Below are 18446 nucleotides of genomic sequence, written 5' to 3' on the forward strand. Positions count from 1 at the left end.
AAAAGGTGGCCAGGCTTTCCTCGGCTGTGGAATTCTCACTAAACACTAGAGACAAAGAAATGGAGTGAAAGTGCAACTAACAACTACTAGACTACAGATAGGAACTACTACATACACTGTACATACATGTAAATCTATCACATAAAGAGTCAAGAATAAGGTTCGTCCTTGAAAGGACAAGTATCCAATATTGCATACCATGAGATAACTATTCCAAATGCAGAACAACTACATTCTACTAACCCCACTAAGTCTACAGACAGCTCATTCCCTTTGGAAGCATTCTTCTGTGATATATTTTTTACATGCCTTCTTGATGTACAATACAATGCAAAACCATCAAGTATTGACTTTTCACATGCATTCAGGTCATACAACGTCTACAATGAAAAACTACTCAAACCATCCAAATACATCTCATTCGTTCATCGACAGACACCAAGAGACAAGCACAGTCTTTAACAGTCTACACTAAGAGACAAGCACATTTTTCAACAATCTACACGGAAAGAATCTAGTAACAAACACATCAACAGGTAAGATACATACAAACTAAAGAATCACAGACCTTACAACACAATCAATCACAGCACACATTGAGCACAAAGACAGATGCACACTTTACCAACATCACAACACAACCCAAAACGTCTGTAGCATCTGCTGGGCAGTAATATTTTGGGTGATTTGGGCATCGCAAGGCGGTGTCGGAAAACAGGCCAACGTTTCTGGAATACTTACCTTCCAAGTCATCAATGTTTTTCTCCAACTTGGCCACAGACCTCTCGGCAAACTCAGCGCGAGTCTCAGCCTACAGACAGACATATACACAGAGACATTGACACAAAGAACCCCACCTTCAAGGTCGTCCACGTTCTTCTCCAGCTTCGCAACTGTCCTCTCTGCGAATTCTGCACGGGTCTCAGCCTATATTGTGTGGGTTGTATAGAGACCACATTGATTTCATGGGGGCAAAATTTGCATCCTCGGGAACTTTCACGATACAGCCACAAGGACAAGGGAAGATTTGCGACAAAAGGAAAGAAGATGTAGACCAATGACAAAAAAGATGGAGAAGGATTTTAGTCTGGTGGAGAAGAAAAGCCAAAAGATGTTTCTTTCATTTTTTTCTTGAGCTTTTGCAGGAAAAGCATTTGAAATGAAGGTATGATTAGCCAATCATAATAGAGAAGTAAAGCATATAGTGGTCATTTTAAAATTTGTACAGAACAGAACAGAGGGTGAAACAGCAGTGACACAGAAGGCACAGAAGAGGGTGACAGCTGACAGATAGAGTCAGTGCAGAAGACTCACAGAGAAGAATGAGACTGAAACAAAACAGCTCACAAGAGAGGACAGGCTGGCATGAAAGCTTACAATGGAGAAATTCAAGAGAGTTATGTCAAAAGTTTAACAACAATGCAGGTAAAGAAACATTAGGTCACAACATTAACACAAAAGTTCAAAAAACAACTTACGAGATCATTTCTCAATGTACAAAACTTTGTGAAGTTTCAACTTGAAATATGTGACATTGGATGAATACTGGGAAGTGCATCACAGGAAATTTTACGTTTACGGTTAAACAGTTACGCATGGAGATTGCAATGGCTAAACCGCATATGAAAGTAAGAAGAAAGCGTACCTCCTTGAGCTTGGCTGACAGGTCGCGGACCTGCTCCTCATAGGCCTCCTCCTTCTCTGAAGCCTGGGAAGTGAGAAAAGTTAGGAAGGTGTTAATTAATCATTTACGGCTGATGTTGACTGGCAATGGCAGGAGATACAAATCTATCATGCCTGTTGTTGAAGAAATGGCATCTAGGAACTGGTCTGTTGCTGGAGTCTTCAACACACTTTCTTTTTTATGTTCAATTTCTTTGTTTCACTCGTTACAAAAAATAGTTATTTATTTTACATTTCTTAATGACTCTGTTTCATGCTAGAACTATTGCACATGTTTTTTAAACAACATCTGGCCAATATGTTCTGTTGAAAATTGTGAATACGTTCTTTACATACAGCTCATTATCAAATAAAGCATGCAATTTCCTGACTAATCTTATTTGTCTATGTGATTTTAAACAAGATACAAATGTAACATCAGAACACATAACAATTATTAGTCAAAACTCTGAATGCCACAAACATGTAACAACCCCCCAACAATTATGATGACATTGAATAACCATGGGTTTATCACCAATCTAGACAAGGATGTTAAAATGTGGAGAAATCATGGGAATACAAGGAACCTCTCACACAAGAAAACACTCACTCACATCCAACACTCAAGGAGAAACAACACAGAGGTGCTGTGGAATACATGACTACTGGTAACCACATGTAGGACAAGGAAATGCGGTACAACTATGAGTATCTACTTACCTCTGTTCTAACAGTGGTATCGCACAGGTTAGTGGGCTAGAGAAAGGCTATTGCCTGGGCTAGGAATGTGGGAACGATTACCATCATGCACGAAGACATCCACCTTACACATTAGCCATGCAGAGTTGTAAGGGTAGTGTAGATATGTCTAGACTGGTACGTAGTATGATTACATTAGTGGCAGAGACATGCAGGCCCATTCTTTATTCTTGTAATATATGTTTATATGTGCAGTAGATATCCATCCTATCACTGTGTAGAGGAATTCTGTGTCATGCTGACATCTCAATGTTATTTTCCTTACAGACAAGACCAACACGAACACATCATTACTCGATTAACAAACGTGATTGTTGATTATTCTCATACTGAATTACACAGGAACAGTTTGGAACATGCAACTTCTGAACATGTTACTTCAAACACTGAGACAGATGCAAAACTGATGATATCACATTACACCGATACTGATGACATCACAGTGCACAGACTACATGGGGACTGATGACAAGACATCTCGCGTGCACAAACCTTGTCTGCAGCAGCTTCCAGGGATTTGAGCTGGTTTGTCACATTTTTCAACTCTTCTTCCAGCTCAGCTGCTTTACTGTGGAGACAAAACTGTTAATGGCTGACAGCACTAGCCCTGGCCCTGTAGATGTCAGGGTACCTGATAGTCTTGGACAAGCCCGGCTGTCCTTCAGCACTTCTCTTGAGTCTTAGAAACTGAGACCCTAAACAACTTACCTTCTTCCTGTGAGACTCTTACTTTGCCCAGACATTCAAACATTCACACCACGGACAGAAGGGGAAAGAGAGTGGGGAGTGTGAGAGATAGAGAGAGAACTGGGAAGAGGAATACATCAACTCCCAGTTTACCTGGATCTTGGCTGTTTTTTCGTTTGACTACTCATTCTGCAGGGTTTCATATCGATGTGATATGGTTACTTTTTGTACAATGAACAACCACTTTGATGAAATTGGTGGTTGACATATTGCAAGAATGAGATGCAACAAGAAAAACAGAGACCCAGGAAACTGTAACTTGACTGTTATCTTCAGCAGATTGTCTGAGGGAGGTGAGTGGGGGTCCTAGCGTACCTTTGTGGCCTGTGCCTCCATGGACTTCAGCTGGCCGGTCGTGGTTTTCAACTCATCCTCGAGCTCGCGGGCCTTACTGTACGATATTGTCGGTGGGATCACAGAGAAGGGGAAGGGTGCCACAGAGACACAGGATGAGAGGGGTAAATAAGAGAACAGAACAGAACGACAACAATGACAAGGTGACTGCTACAAGGGCAACCTAAAAGTATCCTGGGATGTGGCAATGTAACACACAGCTTGCAATGTCAATGACAAATGACTTCAGGAAATTCAAAATACTTTCGACAAAAAATTTTCACAATTTGTAAAAGTTGGTATGTCTAAAGACAACTTGTCTTTCTTCTCAACTACTTTGGACAACTGTTTTTGATTTCCATTTTAAGATGGGGAGTGCAAAAATCCCTGTCACTGTAACTGACATGCAAAGTGGCCCAAAACTTGTCCTCCTTTTTCAAGTCATTCTCCTATGGAGTTGAAGGAATATGGGTACCCTTTATGTGTTACACTGTGCATCTGGGATCAACAGAAAACATGGGAGAAGTGGTATAATGAAGACAGAGTGTACCACATGGTGACAGAAGACTCTACTAAACCCCATTTACTCCTGCTGACTATTCCTGTCAGCCCCCTTACCTTTTCTACTGCGGCTTCTAGAGATTTTACGTTGTTGACAAGCGTTTTGATTTCCTCCTCAAGCTCGGCCCTCTGACTGCACCATGCGATGATCAAGCAACAACACATGCGGTTAGTGGTTAGCACAACCCTATCCTATCCTAACACACACTTACTAAGAGCATTAATTTTCATGCAGAAAAGTCCACTACTAGTGCAGCGGAATGTTACTAATCCAAATCACTGTATAAACTTGTACAGTCACTGCGATCCTAGCCTCCGTTGCAGGCTCTGAACCGGCTTTTTGGGGGGCTAAATAATACACTTTTTTGCAGCCAGCCCGTAACTATCAGCCAACCCTGTAACTATCAGCCGGCTAGAGCCTGCGTCATTTCGCCATGTCAAAGCGAAATTAAAATCACGTTAGGGCGATTAACGCAGAGGTGCGAATTTCCTGCCTATTGTAGACCGCACAATGAGAACAGTACACGCGACGTGATTGAAGTTTGTGGTAAAATAGTTTGCTAGATTTATTTCTACTGTTCCTAAAGACAAACTTGGGTTATTAAAAGGCAAACGCTAGACTAACGCAAGTTACTATGTGGATTTTGATATTGTATGATATGATGACAGTGAGGGAGGGGGGCATCTACGATAGCGAAACAAACTTAGCCACGTCTTATCTAGTCTACTACAAGGGCCCTGACGGGTGAAATGACGACCATCATATTCGCTCATCGGCAATAGATGGCAAAATCTGATTACAAATTGATTTGCCATGGCCTGTAGCTAGGCCGACGAAGCTATCAATGTCTTGTGTACATGCCACGGCTCGGATCGCCCGTTTGTCTTTCCGATGGGGAAACCGCCATACGCCACGCGCTCAACCCTCCGCCCCGTCAAGGGCGTCAGACATGCCGAAAGAATGTCGAACAAGTCAGTTTAAACTTCTGTATCTAAAAAAAATCATTTCGACCGCTAGAAAATTGTCGGGTTAGTACACAGGGGGACGCGACAGCGAACTGTCTGGGAGGTGCGTGTACTGTTCTCATTGTGCGGTCTAAAATAGGCAGGAAATTCGCACCTCTGCGTTAATCGCCCTAACGTGATTTTAATTTCGCTTTGACATGGCGAAATAACGCAGGCTCTAGCCGGCTGATAGTTACAGGGTTGGCTGATAGTTACGGGTTGGCTGCAAAAAGTGTATTATTTAGCCCCCCAAAAAGCCGGTTCAGAGCCTGCAACGGAGGCTACTGCGATCCAGTGTTACGTACAATATAGAAATACATTTACATCTATCCACTGTCACAGCAAAACCAGAACTTCAGAATGCAAAGTCTTTCTACCAAACCACAGCTACAGCATGCAAAGACTGCCTTAGAATGTTATACTTACTGACTGCACATACACAATATTGAAAATGAAATTTGAAGAAAATAAACAAGCAAACACAGTCAGTACTCAAGTATAAGTTCAAATTTCTGCTGGCAAGCTTTTAGCAAAAAGTTGACATATTCTTGCAGAGTAAACTGTATATATGTGCTGTTAAAGCGTTTTGCCCAGTGCTTGATTTTACTTCCCATGCAATTTCTCTTTCTAATCAGTGCCTTAAAAGATCTGATACAACATATTTCGACATATCTACATCAGATAGTGTTGCTACTTTTCTTTACTGTAACTTTAGAAATAAGACAAGCTAATGCTTCGTAAGAAAAGGCTGCAATGCTATGTCTTAATCGACAGTGATTCTTACGTTTCTGCCAAGTCGGCACGCTCCTCAGCGCGCTCCAGGTCGCCCTCAGTGATGACCAGCTTACGGGCCACCTAGCGTTTCACAAAGGAACAACAGGCACGGTCAGGACAACCATGGAGACATACATATGTTCTGACTAAGTTTCACATGTAAAACACTGTTTGAATGTACATCTTTTAAGGACACGACTGGTAAAGATATCAAAGCTGGCGAATATTTCACATCATGCAAAATAGGATGTTGACAAAAATGATGGAAGAGCCTCACCTCCTCATACTTGCGGTCAGCCTCCTCTGCAATCATCTTGGCCTCCCTCAGCTGCATGTCCAGCAGCTCCATCTGTCAACCAACCAATCATACACAGTATAACATCACGTCTGACCAATCACAGCCATTGTTAGAGACATTTCTATCAGTATGATATACAGCTTGAATCCAACCACTCGCTGGTTTCATATTTCAGTTTTTTCTTCTTTTTCATTACAAAACATAGATCCATTATAAAAATGTTCTTGTTAAAAATGTGTCACTTGAATTTTTGCTTTCTGTACTGTTCTTTTCCTGAGCTCTTAGCTAAGTTTACACTCTCCCTCCTTGAACAAAAAAAATATGACAGAAGAGAAGTAAAAACCAAACACAAATCTCATGGCGAAAAGAAAAATAAATCTCGTAAAAATAACAAGAAGTTCATGAGAGCAAAAACAAACAAAAATAAGACAGCTTGTGAAGCAAACTTGAAAAATATTAAGCTCAAGTTGAACACAAAAGAAATTGAACACTACAAACAAGATGAGAAAATAGAAGAGGTTCAAAATGGAGGAGGGAAAGATGCTGTGTGGCTAACCTTGTCCTCATCTGCACCCTGTCTGTTCTCCAGCACCTTCCTTGCTCTGTTTTACAAACACATGGGCAAAACAAAAGGCTAAGAATTAACAACTCGCTGACATTGACCATGAGTTTCTAGTTTTCCCTGTTGTGGTTCCTGGAGTGGTGCATGGTCTGTGTGAAGAAGAGTTTTTTTGTGGGGTTTAGGAGGGAAACTTGCTGAAGCACCTACCCGATCCTCATCTGCTGCGCCTCTGTTTTCCAATACCTTCCTTGCTCTGTAAAGGATAAAGTACATGTACATGTAGTTCACATGGTTACCCCCTCTCCACATGGGAACGCTTTGTTGTAACAGAGACTTTTTTGTTGTCTTGTATGTTTAAGTAATTTGTGTGAGGCCACAATGGTCAAGGTTGGAAAAGGAGGTAAAAACATTACCTGCATAATGTCTGTTTTGTTAAATTCAATTTGCCAATTACTCCACACAAATATTTTTCTATCATTGTCTTCTGAATGGGGTATATCTTTCAACTTTTAAGCCAGAGAAAAACCTTTGTATCAAATTTGGTCTGTCTGTCTATAGTCTTTGTCTATTTTGTACATAAAATGTAACAAAGTACATAAACATGTGCATACAAGCACATAGATCCGATAACTGATGTTGACATAGCATCTTATCTAGCAAGATAAGACAGAGACCAAAGAACAAAAGTACTTTCTAGGCTACATGGATATCGGATATACATGTATACAATATGTAGTGGCACAACCATGCTCAATTCTCCCCAATCTATAAGTTCAATACGAAAATACAAAAGATACAACACAAATGATGTGCTCCTCTAGAAACACTACAATAAGTCCATACAAAAAGTGTTTCGAGCTCTGCAAACAAAGACAGTATTTATGAATTCAACTAAAATGGGTGCTGAACAGAAACAATGGAACACTACCAATGGCAACACTGACCATAGACTCTGATACTAGTGATAGAGCAAACTCAAATGTTCAAATTTCACTGGACTGCTATGCACATACAACCAAAGCAAACATTTACAAAACAATAATGTCCCCTCACTTTAGGAGTGCTACGGGATAGATTTTTACAGCATTATTGTGGCTTGATTTTTACTGCTACTTGGAGGCTATGCAGTATCTTCGTCTTTAAGATGGAGGAAGGACATACCTCTCGCTCTCGTCGGCAGCCTTCTCAGAGTCTGTCAGTTTCTCGACAGTGGAGTTCAGGCGCTCCTGGGCGCGGTCCAACTCCTCCTCTACCAGCTGGATACGCCTGTTCAGAGATGCGACTTCTGCCTCAGCCTGTGAAGGGGAGAGGACCACTGGTGTTACACACAATTATACACAGATTTCTACAAAAGTCAATTCAACTGAAGTAGAAAGTAGTCCAAAAACACAACAGAGCCAATTCAATTCAATTCAAAGCATAGGTTATTCTGTTATCTTTTACTTTCAGATTTTTTTCTAGTTTCTAGTTACTGTTAGATTTTGTTCCATGAACCTAGTATTGATTCATTTATTGTATATAACATTCATGACAATACTTTTCTTTAACACTACTGGTAGAAACTTATAAATTCTGCTCTTGTACGTTCCCAATTACATACATAAACATAATCATATTTGTGAAGAGTCAATATTAAAACTACTTTGGTACCTTACAAATATAGGGGATTCTCTTAATAATTCATAGTCTTAATCAAATTAGTACAAAAATGGTCTCCTTGCTCTTTAGCTTTAGGAACATTGGTAGGCTGCATTTGAATTCATGTAATGCATGTGTCTAGACAAGGACAACTTTCATTTACATAGCCTTGAATGTTTTCTGTAATAGGTAACACATTAATTACAGTTTGAATTGATTATGAGTCATGATGAGTCTCTACCCTATTATGAATCATACCTGCTTTATGAATACAATCTGTGACCATTTACAGCTGCAGCTAACATAGAGATTTTGTTATGTTTTACTTGTTGTTGCAAGCCCCTCTCCAAAACAAGCAAGGTCTTGCCTCAATGCAGACAGAACATAGTGTGCGGTTTGTCACTGAAATGGGACCTTAAGTGACGAATCTCATTAGTAGAAAATTGCCTGAGCACCTGACTGGCATACCAAACTCCCCCTGTTGGAGGCAATGCCTGGTAAACTTGGACAGGCCTCGCATCAAAGACGCCTTTCATCAAAATGAGTTTACCACACACGGCTTGAATATTAACAGATTTGGCTGTGCAGTGTTCTAAGACACAATGCTTTGACAAACAACTGAAGGTCCACAACTGTTTGTACATTTTGTTTTCCAGAAGGAGTACACTGTATAACACTACTTTAGAATTTCTGTAAAGTACACTGAGATGGTCTTTTGCACATATGCTCAACTCACTATTCCGTTTCTTTGGTCCTTGGTTATGTATTTCACTGGTGTCCTCATGAAAGTAAGTTAGTTAATGCCCTTCAGACATTTGAAAATATTCTGCAATTTGCAATTCATTTATTGGTTTGGCTGTTTAGCACGCATAGCCAGGGCACCCCAACTAGCCTGTAATATATTGTTGTTAAGTTATAATTTTGCAGTAAAACTTCTGTTTCATCAATTAGGCATAATTATGACAGGTACACCTCCAGGTGGTGATCATATCGCCCACCTCTCAACTGTAGTTCTTTGATTCACCTTGTAGTAAAGTGGCATTTGTGACATGTTGTCCCTGCACTACATTAACCTTAGCTGCGCTTTAATTAACCCAACATGGCCCCCTACTTGTAGAAACAGCTGGGTACTTTCAAACCTCCAGCTTGTAGAACACTGTTTATTCCAACACATTAGGAACCGATATGTTTTGAGAATGCCCATACCAGCCATCAACAAACTCAAAGTGTAACTGAAAGAAGGAATTCCAATTTTTCAATGTTTTCATGGATCCTTTCTTTTCAGTCATTCAGTCAAATTGTGTTGATTGCAAGTACATCTTTGCCTTTCAATTAAAATTCTAAGTTTTTTTTCTCCCATCCAAAATCCTGGTACACAGACCTTGGGGATAAACTGCTGACTGACCAGAGCTTCCCAATTGTCCCAAAAGGCCTTTGTACAAATGTACCGAGCATCAAGGTGTTGACATAGGTCAAATGGCTAAGCTATGCACTGTGACATGCTGAAAAGCCCTTGTGTATAACTCCATACAAACATTCTCATATAAAAGTGACTCTCGATAAAAAAATGTAAAAACACCTGGCTAGAGGAAAACCCTGAGGGTTTATAACCACAAATATTGGACACGTTAGAGGAAACTACAGGCTGGTAACCTACATCAGTCAGGAGCAAGGAATTTTGTAGATCCGTAGCAAATTCCAGGGGACTGACTAAGCCTACATTCCGCCGGTCCAAACGGCAAGTTGGAATGTTTGCACTGCCTTGTTCTATCCCATGCCAAAAAAATTTGTCCCAACTTTTCAGGTAGGGTTTTACAGCAGCATTGTGGAGGAAATACCGTGCAATTGAGTACAATGTATGCCTATATGTAATTCTTGATGATAAAAAATGGAAAGCGATTTCTCATTTTTATGAGATTAATGTGCAAAAAATTGTGACATCTTTGAGTGAGGAAGTAGTGACGATGTCAGCGTTGGCAGAACAAAAGAAAGGGAGAAGTAATTTACACTGCCAATCAATAACTTCCTCCAAAGGGCACAAGTTTGGCAAAATGTCAACGTTCTCCAGAAGTGTGGGACCACATCTGTTGCATTTGTGATAGCTTTTCTCCGCTTTCAAGTGAGGCCCATGTCTCGTGAGCTGTGGTAACATCTGGGTCATTTTGAAAGTAAAACTCCAGTGAAACGTTTGAGATATTTGTTTATGTCTAGAGGATTCTGCATAATTAGTCAACTTCTCAGGGTGGTTTTAGCCTGGAATGTTTGGTTGGTAAACAGGTGCCATCTCACTAAACTCACAGATTGAAAAAAAATGTCAAAAAGGTCAAATGAAATGGAAATGCTGTCCTTTTGTTTCAGTCCCATGGGATTGATAATGAAATGCATCCCATTTTTAAAGCCAGTAAATCATAATTTTTGGAATGAATGATCACCAAATGTGGTTGTTCTTGGACATGCAAACAAGAAGATACGGTATGTCCATGAAAAGGATCCTCTCCAAGCAGAAGGTTGGAGGGGGCAGGGGAAAACATAATTCACGCCTACTTTCCGCCTTCTCCATCAATCTATAGACGCTCCTGGGCGTGAGGGGAATCGTTCGATTAGTAACGATATGTATGAAAATCAGACGTTTTATACCAAAGATCTGTTTGGGTTGGTGACTTTTTACACTCCCTCCATAGCCAACGCCCAAAACAACACAGAAATGCCAACAAGAAAAGAAGACAGCGGACGCGCCGTCTGAAATCCGAGCCACGGCGGTGTTCCTGCTCGGTGGGGCTAACAATTACAGCGATTTACACGGCCATAGTGCTGGTCTGTGTTCACCTCCTGGTCTGTGCAGCCTCGTATAATCAGGCACAGATAGAAATGTCGGGACCGAGACACACGCTATGCTTGTGCGAGTCTGATGAAGGGGGAGGGGGGTGGAACTCTGGGCGCTTTTCTTGACAGGCAGTTTGTTGACACATCCCTCAGAGCCAAAAGGGTCAGTAAACAGATGAAAAGCTCATCCTTTCCTACTTTTACTTCGGGTAACGATATACTAGACGAGAAAAGTTCGATCTCTACAGCTCTATGACCCCTTACGATGTTCCGGGCTGCCTTCACGGTATGCATACTGGGCTCGGCTAGCGGTGCCCCTCGAAGGAAAGTGCCGGGACCTTACCGAATCTGCGCGTTCCCTCTCTTCTTTGACCAATTTCTCCAGGTAGTCCGCTCTCTCAGAAGCCTGTTCGGCCTCGGACTTCAATGTCTGCATCTTTTTCTTGATCGCCTCCATTTTGCTAGCGGGAAATTATAACGGTCCTGTCGAAAATTAGCCGATCGCACACTCCAGTCACAACGCTTCCACTTGGGTTACTGGCGGAGCGGAAGTGGGACACGAACGCTTCCGCTCTAAATAGTTCCAAACCTATATCCAACAAATTTAACCCAATCTCCCTTTTGTATGCATCTGATATATTACATAGACGCTATAGATGTTATCTTTATTAATTTTCTGTGGCGTTTAGCTCTTTAGAATCCAATAAAAGGCCTGCGGAATGATTTTGCTGAGTAAAGCGGTCGAGGGTAGCTGCCCTGGGACGTCCTGGCAATGTCGCCTATAGGGTGGGTCAATAAATTGAAGGTGTGTAAGGGGTTCCCCTATTTTCCACAAAATCCCCCTTGTGCAGGCGTACATAGACGTTTTATCCTTCTTATATTTGAGAAATCATGTGGCCATATTGTTCTTATGTATTCGAAGTAAAGTTTAGGCAATGTGTGCAAAATTTTGAGGCGAAAGGCGGAACGACAAATCGCCATTTCGTCCTCCGAAGGGCAGACTGCGGATTTTCCCGCTGTGTCTCCATATATGGAAGTGCACACCTCACTCGCTTGGCCCGGATCAGGTGTGTAAACGCCGGTATCCCCTTACGCCACTATGACATAATGCAGAACTTACTACAATAGCATTGTGTGAAGGCCGTAATGACTGTGCCGTTTCAAGCTAATGCCACTGAAATAGTTTAGGTCATTTGTGCTGGACGAACATGGCCGAAAGCTAGGATTTTTGTTTTGTTTTGTTTTATTTTGACTCTGGATTGTTGAAGGGAAAACGATTTGTATTGATATTTCTGTCTCACTGCTTGATGTTAACGTTAATTGTAATCATTTGACCTGTGTTTAGTGAAAGCAGTGTGAATTTTCACACGTGGCTGTTGGGAAAAGGAACAATACTCGACTGTCAAGATAAACTCGACTGAGTCAATCTACTAGCATTTTATCTTTCGGCATCTTGTCCGTAAGTGTGTCAGGAATTTCACGGTTCGTTGCGTCTGAATCGGTTCGCGAACAGGGGGTTAAAACTCCCTCAGCTCCCCCTGCTCCCTAATCTGCCACCTACTGGTCGGCAGCACGCCTACATGTGGATGCCAAAATCGTAAAATCACCACAAAAATGAACTGATTATAAATCTCACTTTTTTGTTAGCAATGTGGTAATTTTGCTGTTGATTTGTTGCTTTACCAGCTTGGCTGTATTAAACGTCAAAGCCTTAAGGGTGTTATTTTTGTGTGCCACAATATCAAAAGGCATGAATCTTGCTCTCTGCTGGAATCCGTTGAACCAGGAGATTTAAAACTTGAAAGGAAACTCGACGAGATATGGCTTAATCATTTGCGAAAAGACCTGCTATAGCTAGCTTTAAGCAGGCGATATGGGGCGCTGAGTTACAGCATTCCTATTCTATCCTGCGAGCATCATATTTCTTGCAAGCCTGGCACCGTCTTTCTTGACATACCGATGACCTTCAACCCCGTCTTCTCCTCGACCCCGGCTGCCTACATTTCTGTCATTCCTTTCCTATTTAGGTAACAGGCGTAATGGTATCCCCTCTTTGTGTGCATGCCTGGGTCAATTCAACCACGCAAACAGTTTATACAGGTCTGCCAAGCATCTTATGCTTTATGGACGCTAATCCCAACAAACGCTATCACGTACATCTGACTTTCTCTTTATAAGCAGAGGCTTTCGTGGCACTTAGGATCGAAATCTTGCCCTCGTTATCCGTCACTGCGAGGTCAACCTGCCAAAACTTTTACGTTTGTCCTTGTAAACTTGAGTCAAATTCGGTGCCATCATACAGCGCCCACTAGTGAGGAAGATGAATATTGCATCTGCGACAAAGGGGCGTTTCCTTCTATGTTGCCGAGGCAACGTCATGTCCTTGGTGTCAACCTCTTGAGAATGGAACCCAAACCTTTACCGGGCGTTCCAATGGAGGAATGTTTGCATTTGCTGACATGTCCCTAAAACCCGTTGTCAGACACCTCTGAATTCCCCGATTCTTGGTACAACTACGACGTTTTGAAGTTATGAGCTTATACTTGCTTCAAGTTAAACATGTACTTCTTCTTTTTGTCAAGATCAAACAATGTAGTTGTCTAGGACCTGTAGATAGTAAATTTATGATTTGGGACACTAATGTCCCAAATCACAAATACATCCATTTCAAGAAGCTATCCCGAAACAGTAAGACTAAAAAGAAACTTTTTTTTTCCTTCTGTCCTTCAGTCGGGATTTTCTTTGCAATTATATCCTAAACATTTCCTGTTCAAAAGAGATTGAATTTCATCATCCGGTGTTTTTCACACTCGTCTTGTTTTTAAACCGCCTAACAGTATATATCACGTCATTCGGACACTGTGTACTCTAAACGTAAACATAGCTTATCTTCAGTCATGAGTCACATTCCTTATATGGTTTCGCGTTGTTACTTCCAGTGTTTTCTGAGAACACATCGCCATTTCATGGCTCACACGGAACATTTGAAACAGCATTGACAAAATATAACCGAAATGCCAACATCCAAAGTTGTTTTAAAGTCAACCGCGTATCCCGAGAGTTTCCAACAAAACCAGAACCAACTTAAACAGAGACAGAGTGTCGAGCGCCAGATTTGGTGTTTTGTTTGAGGTTACGGACAGATCAAAATATCAGGGCTCATCGTTGAAGAATTTCACGTGTCTCTACTTAGAGGATACACCGGATCTGAAAGGTGGGGAGTCTTGGGCGACCGGAACTTTGCCACCATGTGTGTCATCTCTACACGCGCTCGAAGGTCCTTTAAAATGTTAGATATTCTAATCACGGAATGTTGCTCATACCGGAGTCCAAACTGGGTACATAACCAAACTATCCTAATCCTCCACTGAGTTCAAGTCTAGCCTTGCAAAGTCAATGGTACAGATATCAAGTTCCTGGGTTGGCCCCATACCAGAATATTTCTCTGTCTGTAGGGACTGATATAGTTGGGAAAGTGCCATCGACTATCTGATGCACGACTTTCACCTGCGACAGCAGCTACTTCAAGAACTCGTTTAGCGTTTTGTCTGGCTAGTAGCCTAGTTAATGGAAAACTTCTGATTATGTTTGTTTTCAACTGAAGTATAGTTGTATCCTTTTGATTTTTACTTCTGAATGTTTTGGTTCATAGTTTTAAGAGTTTATAACTACACCCGTCCAAGTGATTTCGGGGACGGTCCCTCATGTTTTAATCATGACATTACCTGGACGATCCCCTAATTTAGTTTTTACCAACCAAGGAAGTTAACCTCCTTGGACCAACTTACATCTGCGGCCTTCTTGGTAGCGGCCTCCAGCTGCTCAGTGGCATCCTTCAGGGCCTCCTGGGCCTTGTCCAACTCATCCTCAACCATCCTGATCTTCTTGTTCAGATCGTTGATCTCATCTTCCAACTGCAGAAATCATGAAATCAAAATCATCGGTCAGGATTGTAATCAAGATGGCGGATAAACTAGTATATACGCAACTCACGGTGATGTCAAAATCATGCCGGTTAAAATCATTGCCAAGAGTTGAGGTTAATGTGTATGCATACTGAGAATTGTCAGTCGGTTGATCCAGTTTCCAAAAGGAAATCATCATCATCGAAATAATGATTGGGTATAGCCGTCATCACGGATTGTGAACTGTACACATACTTTGTTGTCAGTAAAATCACCACAATCGTCTTTTTTAGTTGGAATTAGTTTTTTGTTGAGTGAAAAAAAAACCATGATGCACTATGCATTCCTTTTCCAAGTCAAACAATTAACATTTTCCTTCGTTTATCATGCTCGGTCGTGCTTTTTCAATATGTCATGATAGCGAAATGCATATCTGGTGCAGTATTAGAATGATTCTTTTTCCTTTTTTTATTTCTTCCAATATGATGTGTGATATGTAGCGCTCCCATTTTAGGCCCACAGTCAGTGAAGCCCAAGAGAAGTGACAAATTAAGTGACAATCTCTTAGATATGTATCTTCAACCGTAGAGAGTTAAGAATACACAGCACACAGTCTTGTTAGTTCGATATTGTGCAATACCGCATCACACCAGTTTCTACTTCATCTAGATATATCGGGCATCACGCATGCGCATATTGACTTGCCATATTTAGGCATTACCGATGGACCAGTTCCTCTCAGGCATCTTCATGTAAAATCGCGACTGAACGCACTTTTCTTTCCGACATGCCTGATTTTCATTTCAAACATGTTCATTTTCTTTCCAATCTCTATGCTTACGTTACTTCATTGATAGTTGCATTTTGATTTTTTTCACTATTTTCTTCTCTAAATGTTTGCGCATAGCAAAACCCAGCCCTCGCTTTCTAACTCTATCAAACTATCACTTCTGTGTTCGTGTAGACTGTTGAAATGTATCGTATTCGCGTATTCAACAAGTCTTTTTTGCGACTTCTGGGCGTACGGATTAGGGCACTGAGGTAGAAGTATGCCATTGTGGATCGTGCCAAAAATAGACTTGCTGATTCCGATACTACCAATAGTATCGACTTGCGATATTCGATATGGAGACGATTTCAAATACCATTTTGCATGGATTGCTCTTGGAAACTCTTTCCAAAGTAAAAGTGAAATTTTCCCCTTGGCTTTTCCCATCGGAGTTACTCGTGACAAACGCTAATATGCCCCCAGTGAGGAAGAACAAACATCATCGGTTAAACCAATTTCACGGCCCACCATGACACGCGAAGGAGAGGTCCCCTATCAAAACCCCATTTAAACCTTTAGACACTTTCTCTTGGTTTCTACACATTCTCCTTAAAGGCTTTCGACAGATTGATTGTGAGATAAAATCTTTAACAATTTTTGACTTTAAAGAATAAATCCAATTGTGTACATGCCATGTCTATAGTGCCTGTGCCCAGCTGGGTTGTATTTGACTGTTCAACATTGTACGATCATCACTTTAGCTGGCCGGATAAATTCATGTGTCGAAGCAGAAACGAAACTTCCTATTTCTCCCAACACTTGTCGTTCCAAGCCTTTCATGTCAACCTCCCACCTCCCAACCCAAATAATCTCCGATACCGCGGCCATTTCCGTCCCAGGCTGGTCTCCATATACGGCCATGGCCCAGCTACTGCTAGCAAATTTTTGTCATACTGACATGAGCCCAGAAAAAGTCGACCTGGCGGAAAGACCGATCAGAAAAGAAAATACATCTGTATTTACAGCAAATGAAGCGGTAACTAACACCAGTTGGTTTCAGTGTGAAGCTTTTTTCCGTGACGGCTTTGCTACAAATGTTTAGGAAACGCAAATGTTGTTGAGCGATTCGCTCCGCCTGGCGCTCATTCAATGTCAACCGATAGATACACGGCACAGGCACGTTTCACATCTACCCCAGTTTCTCAACAAACACGGGACGTGGACCTGGGAAATCTAAAACAACTGGCGTAAAACGAATCTAGAACATGTCTGATGCCAATAGAAGGAACTGGTCCAAAGTCTCGGACATAGGGATGGACAAGAATGCACGGAATGTAGGGGGGGGGGGGGTGTTCTCCCCGGGCCTGAGCGGCTAACGCTCGCCCGACCCCTCGTCTCGTTCCCGTACTCACTTTGACGTTCTTCTCCTGAGCATCCTTCATAGCCTGCTCGGCTTGCTCAGCCCTGTCCAGGGCGTTCTCCTTGTCGTTCTTCAACATCAACATCTTCTTCTTGATGGCATCCATGGTTGCTTGTTAGTCCTGGGCGTCCCACACAGAGAAGAGAATACAGGCTAGGACCGCGCTGAGAGGCGAGAGAGACAGGAATAACCTTGCAGAGGAATGTGCGCAAGTCTTGCCACTCGTGCCCTCCCTTATGTCACGGGGACGGGATAAATATACCCCCACCGATGGGCCAAGCAATTCGCGGTTCGTCACGTGACCCGTCAGCTGTTTTATCATAAACGGAGGCGCCGCGCGCAGTGCTTTTCGACGAAAAGTTAGCTTTGGCTGCTGACGCAAGGCTGCTATCGGATTGCCCTGCAGGCCTGTGATTTGTCGCTTCCGAGTTACCCTGGCCTCCATATTTGGCCGCGACACCAGAAATTTCACATGTGGCCAGCGTAATACAAGATCCAGGGCAGTTTAGTTGAGTGGTGCCATGTGTGCAAACAAGCGTGCCTTCATTTCTGTACTTAGGTAGGACGTCCCACAGTAGCACTTTTTAATAACTAGCCCTCCCCCTCCATTGCATATCTTCCAGGCAAAGCCCATTGCTACAGCAATTTAGACCGTTCTTGTCATATATCGCTACACAGAATAACCCAACAGAAAAGTGCAAAGTCAAATACTTAAACCCCCAAGTTCACCCATGCAGGGACTGTTTGACGACGATTAGAATCTTTATTTACCGTATCAAAATAAAGTAACTGAGCCGAGAGCTGACATCAACAGAAAACAAGCGGGGGGCGTCACGAACCAAGTATTTACATAGAAGGGAGGGAGAGGACATCATCACTATAGAAGTGCTTTGTCTCTTAGCTTGGGTCAAACGTCTGAAGTACGCCGGGCGTACATGTTTCGTCTTCAGCCTCATTCCACAAGAACCCCGTCTGGCGTTTTGTTTCAGATATCTCCAAAAAAATCTGCACGCCAGACCCGCGCGGGCTCACGTTGATTGACCGTGAATGGCTGTTTGGAATTGCCGAGAATGGAATGCCGGTCTGCTTGCCAAGGTGGTCCGCTTCCCATTGCCAAGTCTGCCAAGGCCGTACTTGAGCTGCGAGGACGATGTGAGATGGCTGACAGCATGGCCTGCGTCCGTCGG

The 18446-nt window shown here is 42.2% G+C and overlaps 1 protein-coding gene across 30 annotated transcripts in view; it reads right to left on the bottom strand.

Moving 5' to 3' along the window:
* Positions 1–17507, bottom strand: part of LOC136426664 (tropomyosin) — a 26145-nt gene extending 8638 nt beyond the window's left edge. For 4 of the 30 annotated variants that reach the window (XM_066415404.1, XM_066415403.1, XM_066415398.1 and 1 more), the window contains exons 1-9: positions 17252–17503; positions 14954–15079; positions 7866–7999; positions 6699–6744; positions 6122–6193; positions 5855–5925; positions 3487–3562; positions 1646–1708; positions 858–927 (exon numbers count right to left, since the gene is read on the bottom strand). In XM_066415404.1, the coding sequence (XP_066271501.1) occupies positions 858–927; positions 1646–1708; positions 3487–3562; positions 5855–5925; positions 6122–6193; positions 6699–6744; positions 7866–7999; positions 14954–15079; positions 17252–17365 (772 nt within the window). In that variant the 5' untranslated portion in view covers positions 17366–17503. Of the gene's footprint in view, positions 1–741; positions 812–857; positions 928–1645; positions 1709–2916; positions 2993–3486; positions 3563–4122; positions 4199–5854; positions 5926–6121; positions 6194–6698; positions 6745–6911; positions 6958–7865; positions 8000–11508; positions 11725–14953; positions 15080–17251 lie in introns of those variants that run through there. The other 26 variants (XM_066415415.1, XM_066415416.1, XM_066415409.1 and 23 more) reach the window with 22 other exon arrangements.
* Between the last annotated feature and the right edge of the window lie 939 nt (positions 17508–18446).

Source organism: Branchiostoma lanceolatum, chromosome 2 (assembly GCF_035083965.1).
Source record: "Branchiostoma lanceolatum isolate klBraLanc5 chromosome 2, klBraLanc5.hap2, whole genome shotgun sequence".
Classification (NCBI taxonomy): Eukaryota; Metazoa; Chordata; class Leptocardii; order Amphioxiformes; family Branchiostomatidae; genus Branchiostoma; species Branchiostoma lanceolatum.